Raw genomic sequence first — 9,286 nt, forward strand, 5'->3', positions numbered from 1 at the left:
CTGTGTAACTCATGTTAGTTATACCGGAATGTCCAAGTAGTATGTACAGATACTTGCTGGGGCTGAAAACAAACTATCTTGTCAAGATGGGATTGGGCTCTTCCAATTACTTGATTATTAATTGCCAAAGAAGATGGCCAATGTTGAGTTGACCTGGTTGCAAATTTTATATATCCCAGAGTTGAAATTTGTACCATTGTTCCTTGCTCAACTGAAAAAGTGGCGCTTTCCAGCTAATGAGAATGTGATTCTTTTAAATTTGGTCTTAACTGGTCAAAAAGAATCGGACAAGTAAAAGCCTTGGAAAGCTGCAAAAATTTTTTAATGTAGTTAAATATAATGTCACTTTCTTCCTCTCTCATAGGTCAAATGTAGTTGAAATAAGCTGCAATAAACCCAGTATGGCGAATTTTGGGAGATCCCTTTTTGGTGGTTATTGCCCTCATTATGTGTCTGACTTTGTTCTGCATGGAACGGGCAGTGACGAGAAGTTGAAGCAGTGCTTGGCATCAGACTTAACGCACGCTGTACAAGTAGGTCACTCATTTTATAATTTGACTCAGTTCATTTCATGAAGTTCATTGCAATTCAGCTACTATGCAAAAATTAGGCCACGAAGCCAACTGCAGCACACTATCTCCAATAATAAACCCTCGTGACCATTGACAATTTCTTGGGAGTTGTTTTGGGATTATTTTGAACCTCAGCTTCTGTATTCTCAGTATCTAGAATCAAATCCTATTTTACTCGGGTATTATGGATATCTCTTGTCCATTGTATTTATCAAACACCTTGACACTAGCAATTTATTGATGAAAAAGCCTGATGGAAGAAGTTGTTATTTATTAGAAGAACGTTGGAAAATAAAAATATTAGTTTATTTAGGATTTTTAAAAAACCTTTTCACGCCACCTGCTCTATATGGCTGAGAGCAGGTAACATGTTCCCCAGCCTTGGCCATTGCAGGTCTGCGAGACCCGATTATGGTATTTATTTTGAAAATACAAGATGTTTGATATTTAATACTCCAAATTAGAAAACGTATTAACTAACTTGTCACATTTTTTCTGTTCAGCATTCAGTGTTGGATGAACCAATAGCAGAAGCTGTCTGCATTATCGCGGACTTGGATAAGTGGACAGTGCAAGTTGCAAGTAGCCAGAGGCGCGCTACAGACAACAACAAACTTGGCAAAGAAGTACTTGTGTCCAGCCTAGTATCTAACTTGCTTCATTCCACTCAGCAGCTCTACAAGCTAAACCTCTCACCAAACTTTGTGAGTATAAGATTGATAAGACATGGGTTGGGGTCACTAACTAGAATTCTTCAGACAAACTGTTGCTGATAATTCCTGAAAATAAAAACCTGAGCACCAATGTAGTTGGAAAAAGCACTGCCTAGTTCCACTTTCCATTGTACGTAAATATTTTGGAAATATTTAGTTTTAACATTTTGGTTGCTATAATCTGTTCAAGAATATTCAAATGTTGAATTTTCACCTACATCTCAAAGTCCAATTCATTCCACTTATGACTGTGTTTGAGATTGCCACTGCTGGACCAACATCAATGCTGTTATTGATCTGGTTTATATCTGCAATGGCCTTTGACCCCACAAAATCCGGATGGCCACTTATTTCCATGATGAACATTTCAGAAACCAGTTGGTGATCCGTAAATTAAAGAGCACCGACATAAAAGCCTGCCTGGCAGTCTACCACCAAAAACTGATGTGAGCATCTAGTAGTACTGTTTCTTGGCAACTATGTCCTCCTGTTGCTGCAGGATCACAACTGAAGCAACCTCGCACACTTCCTCTGCATTCTCTATCCTTGCCTTTTGATATTAAATGTGCGAGTTAGAAAGTGTGGCGGTTTCCCTGTGTGGGAGAGCATGGTTGGGGGGAGAGGGGTCACATGAGAGAGGGAGCATGAGGGGCTGCTTATGTGAGGGAGGGGATGCAGGGTTGTGTGTTGCAAGAGGCAGGGATAATTCAGTGACAAAAGGTGGGAGGTTATGGATGCTGGGGGGAGAAATAAGGAACAGGAACATCTATTCAAAGATACTAAAGCATATAGAGGAACCAAGATCCAACATGCAAATATACAAGATATTTTAGATTTTGTAAATAGGACTGCAATGCACACAAACAAGAAGCTACAGTTGAAATTTGTTCGACACAATTTCTTCGCCGCAGTTAGAGTATTTTGATCAGTTTTGCCTGTCATATTATTGAGAATACAGCGTAAATTAATCAGAATTATAGCAGATGTAGTTGTATGGGGAAATTTGATTTATTGGGATTATTTCCACTGACTGAGAATGCTGAAACTACATGTGTTCAATAAATGTGCAAGATATGACTAATAAAAGTCTATTTCCTCTGATTCAGGAGTCAATGAGGAGTCATCAGTTTAAGATTGATGCTGCAAGTACAGGAGGAGATTGAGAAATGTCCTTGTATAGAGTGTGGAATGCTTATAATGGGGTTGAGGTGAAGCCATTGCATTTTTTTTGAGTGAAGTGTAGATAAGCATTTAAAGCTGAGTAAGTTACACTATTACAGAGAGTTAAGGTGGTGAGATTGGATTGCTTCAGCAAAGAGTTGAGCCAAATGCCTCCCTCTAGTGTTGTAAATTTCAATTTGAAAAATAGCCTCACCAATGATCTGGCCAAAGTGTGAAAACTTTCTGCAGTGAAGATGGGGACGATTGTGTGCGGAGAAAATTTGCTGAAAAAGGTTGCAGAGCAGTTCTGGTGAAGGTTAAAATGGCCAAGGATGAGTAAGTATCGCAATAAGATAAAAGAAGAACGGAAAGGATTTTTATTGAAGTAAATGTGGAGGTGTAGAAAGGAGGTGGTAAGCAACGTGGCTCTTAAGAGGAACAATTTTTAAGTGAATGAATTGTTTTTAAAAAGTGGAAAAGATCCTGGTAAGTGTAGATGTAGACCTAGACAGGACCAATGGGTGAGTGGCACACCCCAACAGGATTATTTGCAAATATAGTGTATCAAGGAGTCAGTATCTATGGTGAATATAAAATAGTTGCTGGTTGTGATCCAGCTCGAGTTAAAATTCATTAGGGTTGCGTTCTAGATGTGGATGGGCCCTGTTTGTAGGGAAGCAAGCATTTTGCAAGATGATACTGAGTTGGAGAAACAGAACAACATGTAAGGACTCAGTACGGAGGAGGTTTGAAAAATAGATTCTAGAATTCCCTTTACTCTACACTATCCTTTCTTACAACACACCACCAATTTTACCAGTGAACCTTTTGCCTCCACTGTTGTCCCCAAGTAAGATGAACTTTAAATCCTGTTTTGCAACACTAGGAACTGAATTGAAAATGTTGAAGCTCATTTTGCATTGCATGTAGTCTCAATTGATAGAAAATCATTTTGTTTCATTACATTTGCTTTGGATTGGAATCTAGATAGAAAGAAAGGCTGACCCCTCAGTTACTGTGTATTTCCGTATGGCAGAAGATGGAATACCAATTTACCTTCAGTTATTGGTGCAGATGATGAAATTACCTTGGATGGTTTCTGATACACAATATACTGAACTGATTTTGCTTTTTAAAATTTCTCTCATTTAGTGTATAATGCACCTAGAAGACCGACTCCAGGAGCTGTATTTCAAAAGCAAGATGTTGTCAGAATATCTTAAGGGCCAAATGAGAGTACATGTCAAGGAACTGGGCATGGTATTGGGGTAAGGAGTTCTCATCTGAGTACTGTCAGAATCAATCCTCGAAGATAATAACATAGCTTAATTGTAACATTGTGGTATGCACTAGGTTGAAGTGCTGCTTCAGAGTTTTGAAGTATGGTTTCGCATCTACAAAGAGGTACCCAGTTCCTAATTCCAGATATGCTGTCATTGGGTAGTAAATAATGGTGGTATCATCACTTCAGCTCACCTTTATACTTGCCTCATGATGAGAGCAAAGGCCAAAGAGCAAGTCATCTACCTGGCAAACCAATCAGTGAGTGTTGGTGCATCTTTTAGTGACACGAAAAAATGAGAAATAAATCAAACCCAATGAACAGAGTCTCTCAATGAATCATATTCCAAATGATTCAAACTCAGTAGCAAAACACAAAGTTAATTTGTTAATGTGTATTGAATTTGGTTATGTAGCTGAGCCATATAAGCCCCCAGGATTGGTCCCTGGCCTCTGCTCGTGATGTGGAGATGCCGGCGTTGGACTGGGGTAAACACAGTAAGTAGTCTCTCAACACCAGGTTAAAGTCCAACAGTTCTGCTCGTTTAGCAGGTCTTGGCTTGGAGGATGTCAAAGGTGTTACAGGTGGCATCATTGCCCTTGATTAGGAAGGGACAGTGGGCCAACCTGCCCTGTCCACTAATTGGTAATATATTCAGGCTGTCAGCAGAGTAAAGGAATCTGCCTCCCTGTGATGTTTCCTCCAAATAACCTACCAACATCGCTATCGAGGATCATGAATAATCGGAACTTTGAGGGAGTGGTTGTGGCAACTGACACCTGTTCAGTTGTACCACAACAAGATGACACCAATGTGTAGGTAGAGAGATGGGGATGGAAGAAGTTGCACATATACCTTTTATATATCCCATTCGGTTTATTGAGGAACATCTTTTTCCGTTTTGTTTTGCCCTGAAGGCGTCGATTCATGCTGGGGTCTGACAACACGGTGCCATAACCTTTCTGGTACCTTAATTCAAGTCAACCTATCCCACCACACTCGAACCTGATTCTTAACTGTACTTTTGTGTTCATAGATGCACTTTCCAGCAGGTAATGTTAGGTAAAGATTTCACCTCTGCTGCTGCCTGGCAAAGACTGAATTGGAGGAATGAGCAACAGTGTTTTAAATGACGTTGTTTCACCTTCTGTGCAGTTTTTTCGTGATCTAGTCAGCTCTTTGGGATGTTCTTTTATCTGCTTAAAAGTATCAAGTTTATTTTGCAAGCTTCCAAACTACTTGGAAACTTTTGTTTCTCTTGTATTTTCTCTGTTTCCCTCTATGAAAGTGTACAATTCTATGGCACTGATTGCCCAACAGTATCTTGCTAAAATTATGACTATTTGTATTTGAATCTTGACCTGGTACTCCAAGTCCATTCAGCTGTAGATAGCTACCATCTCAACAGTTGTGTATTTTGGGATGTGTGACTATATATTGTCCAACCTTAATTGCCTGGGCATGCTAAGTCTACCGTGTGGTGTGTTGGACTGGTCAGTGGTGGCAGATTCACATCCTCATAGGATATCAGTGAGTGTTAGTTTATGTTATGACCCAGAAGCTTTTACAGTAATTTTCTGGTGTTAACTGATAAATTCGGCAGATTTATTGACAGCTTACAGAAGTTGAGGCTGACTTTTTTTAACCCTCCCTAATCCATGATGCTGAGGTTCATTTAGATATCCCTTTGACTGTCTGGGCTGAGATCAGCCTGACTCACCGCAGATTGGAAATTGAACATGACACCATTCTGTGTACAGTAAATAGACTTCCAGAGCAGGACATCAGTCAAAAACTGATTTCTATAAAATGTTAGATCCAACTTATTATTATGAACGCAAACATATTCAGTAAGGAATAACTTTCCAGCTGTTGCTTGTTATAGCTTTTCTTTGAACCAAAATGCGCCTGTCAGTAAAAGTTTAACTAGTAGACAGTAGATAAGTGGAAGTGTGCTGATGCCATGTCTGCTTTGCTTTACGGAACTCTAATTTGAAACCACTGCTTCTGTTTCTCCCACCTTAGGATCGAATCCAGTGACCTGCCCTTGCTGGCAGCTATAGCAAGCACTCATTCACCGTATGTGGCCCAGATACTGCTTTGAATTGCTCAATTGCCAAGTCATGTTAAACAGTTGCAAGGGAAATGACTGCACAAACTGGAAGACAGCACCAAATTCTCCACATTCTCCAAGTTTTGTAATTCTTGTCTTAAGCGACAAAGCGTCTGTGTTTTAGCTGCATGGAAATGCTACACACAAAATCACAGTGGTGGGGTAGGGGCGGGGAAAAGAGACTCTGTTTAGGAGTCACCTTTCTCAACACTTGTTCTGTCCGCAGTCAAACCAACAATGGAGAATTTTGGATCAGGAGACCAAAAGGGAATATGAAACGTTCTTTTTCGGAGTACGAGTGTTTGAACAACCGCAATTTGAAACCAAGAGCATGAAATTGCTGTTTTGTCTTCTGATTGATCTAGAACCATGACCTTGTACGTTTGGAAACTTTTTGACTTCAGGGAAGTCAGACTAACCTCTCCTGTTCTTACTGAACCCGAACATATATTTACGTGTTTTTATTTTTTTGTACTCTTATGGACAGAGTATTTGGAAAGAAATGTTTTGTACTATTACTTTTGCAAAAACCCTATTAAGAATAAACTTCAAAAATGTCTGTTTTAATGTTTTAGGAAGTACATTGATATAACTGACAGTTTAAACAATGCTAATCATTGTCTTTTGATTGGTAAAATCATTATCTATGATTGCTGTTGCTATCATTTAAGCATGAAGCAATGGATATGTGGGGGGTATAGCCAATAAAATCATATAGGAAAGCATCAGTTGCGGATGCCGTGCATTCATTTGTTCCTATCAGGAACAATTCTTCTGTCAACAGATCGGACCCCAACCTATCATTCAAAAAAAGATTTTAATGGGGATGGGAAACCAATTCAAAAACTGTACTACCTCAGTTAATACTGTACCAAGGGCTTAATTCTGCTCCCAGTTCTGTTTCTTAAATTCCAACTTGGCTTAGTTTTGTTCTTTGCTCTTTATTTCTCTGATTTTATGCATGGTATTCAGCTGAAGGTGCTAAGTGTAATAGCTTTCTCGGACATTGGAGCCACACAACAATGAGTGAGACTAATGACAGAGGAAATATTGGGGATGGTCGGGGTGGGAATTCTGCTTACATGGTGAGAACAGGGCATTGATCTTTTAACATGTGATTCAGGGTGTGGATTGCTGCAGATGTGCCTGGCATAGGATATTGTGATGAGACAATCTGATAACTTTATTCTGATGTCCACATTTAGTACATAATCAATATTAACGTGACACAAAATATTTTAAAATAGTTTTTACTTTTTCATGTCCCCAGTTTGATAGCACTGGTTTCACAACCTAATGCTTACCTAGTTGAGGCTGGGATGGGGTGCTGGGATATAATTCGGTTGGCTGCAATGGCTATTTTGAAGTTCAGTTGTCCGCCAATGCTATAGGTAAAATCTTTCAGGATCAAAGGGGGAAAAGTTGGAGTAAGGGGATGAAATTCAGACAATGAACCAAAGTAAATGTAATCTGGAAAAATTAATTCTCCATCTCTGAAAATTAAAATCTGTGACAGATTTATGAATACTTTTTGATAAGGAATTTCGGTTATGTCTATGTTGATGTGCACACTACGTCCTGGTCTGGCAGGGAAAGAATTAGTTTTGTTTTCCCTCCATCTCCCTGCAATGTGCACAGTAACTTGCGTATCCCAGTTGTAACCATTTCGAGAGGAGAGAAAGCATAATGTTTCTCGCGGCGTTGTCAGAAGCATGGTTTTCAATCACCCCTTTGGTGTCTCAGTCAAGGAATAATATGTAGAATGGTGGGAGAAGGTGTTGGGTGGCTGGGGGGGGGGGGGGGGGGGGGCAGTTGGCGGGGAGAGAAGAAAGTAAGGATGAATTAAAAATGAGTGGCTTGGTTTCACTGTTGCTGAAGTACAGTAGTAATTATCTTTAATCTACTGCTTGCAGTTTATTCTGTCGTATATTCGAGCCAGCTACAGTATGAATTGATTTTGTGCTCATTACTTCAATCACAGCCTTAATCATGGGAATATGAGATGAGAGGCACCGGCTATCATTAAAAACCTGATTTGAATTTATTTTGGTTGAGGTAATGATGTACAAGATGCAAGGTACAGTTTTTATTTTTAAAAACCTCAACACTGAGTGTTTACTTTAATAAGGGATATTTGGATTTTTTAGGAGTGATGCTAATGTTCTTGTCTTTTACTGTAATCCAAGACAGTGCTCTTGTATAAACACAAAACTTCTCTTGCACTTTTTCGTTTCATGCATCATGGTTTTAAAGTCTTAAGGGAGATTTTGTGTAGCTTTTCAAAGTAACTTTATTTACAAGTTAATTTCTAAATAATTGCAACAATGAATGCTGAGCTTAAGAGCATTGTACACCGGAAGATATCATTGTATTTAATATGTTGTCAATTGTAATGTCTTTTACAGTATTTTTTTAATTTATTTGACTCAAATGGAAGTTACTGGCTGAATAGTACAAGACTTCCAGACATTCTGTAAATACTTTCCCTAAGTGTGCACTATATAATATTTCCCATTTGTTACTTTTTTGAGAATTTTTTTCTGCAATAAATGTGTAAAGAAAATGAACTGTCTCATCATTTGGCCTAATGTCAGTTAAACGGTTTATCGTATTATCTCAAATACAATCTGACAATTATTGTTCATGGGAGGGACAGATGAATATTGAACTTTTTTCAGAGTGAGTGACCTAATTGTTGAAAAGAATATTCCATTCTCCCCAGTGTTGAGCACTCCAATTTAAGAATAACACTTTCAGAGATCAGCTTTTTTTTTTCCAATTCCTTGAAGTTCACTGAAATGCGGGAACTTGATTTGAATAAGGCATAGTTTTTCATAATTTTTACAAATCTATACAAATTATCAGGGCTTCATAGGGTTTGTAGCACTCTGCAGGAAAAATGCATGCCATTCCTTCTGGACGAAGATGACATTTCACTCACTGCACCACTGATCAACAGTGGCGGCAGTGTACCATCTACGAGATGCATTGCGGGAGTTCACTAAGGCTCCTTAGACAGCACCTTCCAAACCCACGGCTGCAACCATCTACAAGGACAAGGGCAGCTCACACATGGAACGCCACCACCTTATGTTTCTCCTCCCAAATCACTCAACATCCTGACTTGCAAATATATTGCCGTTCGATCCCTGTTGCTGGGTCTAAATCCTGGAATTCCCTCCAGAGACTGCAGCAGTTCAAGAAGGCAGCTCACCGCCACTTTCTCGAGGGCAATAAATGCAGCCAGCGATGCCCACATCCTGCAAACAAATTTATTTCTCACTCCACCCATCTAGACTTGTCAACATTAAGGTAATGTTCATCTTGTTGATTATATTTCTGATACCGATTGATACTTATCGAAATATATGGAGCTTTTTGTTCTTATAAAGTAACATCAAAATAAATCACACTTTATAACAAAACTGAAATAATAATGAATTAG

The 9,286-nt window shown here is 39.1% G+C and overlaps 1 protein-coding gene across 4 annotated transcripts in view; it reads left to right on the forward strand.

The window, feature by feature from the left end:
• Nucleotides 1-8,397, forward strand: part of fnip1 (folliculin interacting protein 1) — a 99,676-nt gene extending 91,279 nt beyond the window's left edge. For all 4 annotated transcript variants that reach the window (XM_078230832.1, XM_078230830.1, XM_078230833.1 and 1 more), the window contains 4 exons: nt 365-533; nt 1,076-1,276; nt 3,599-3,714; nt 5,754-8,397. In XM_078230832.1, the coding sequence (XP_078086958.1) occupies nt 365-533; nt 1,076-1,276; nt 3,599-3,714; nt 5,754-5,832 (565 nt within the window). In that variant the 3' untranslated portion in view covers nt 5,833-8,397. The remainder of the gene's footprint in view (nt 1-364; nt 534-1,075; nt 1,277-3,598; nt 3,715-5,753) is intronic.
• The last annotated feature ends 889 nt before the right edge of the window (nt 8,398-9,286 follow it).

The sequence above is a fragment of the Mustelus asterias genome, chromosome 16 (genome assembly GCF_964213995.1).
Source record: "Mustelus asterias chromosome 16, sMusAst1.hap1.1, whole genome shotgun sequence".
Classification (NCBI taxonomy): domain Eukaryota; kingdom Metazoa; phylum Chordata; class Chondrichthyes; order Carcharhiniformes; family Triakidae; genus Mustelus; species Mustelus asterias.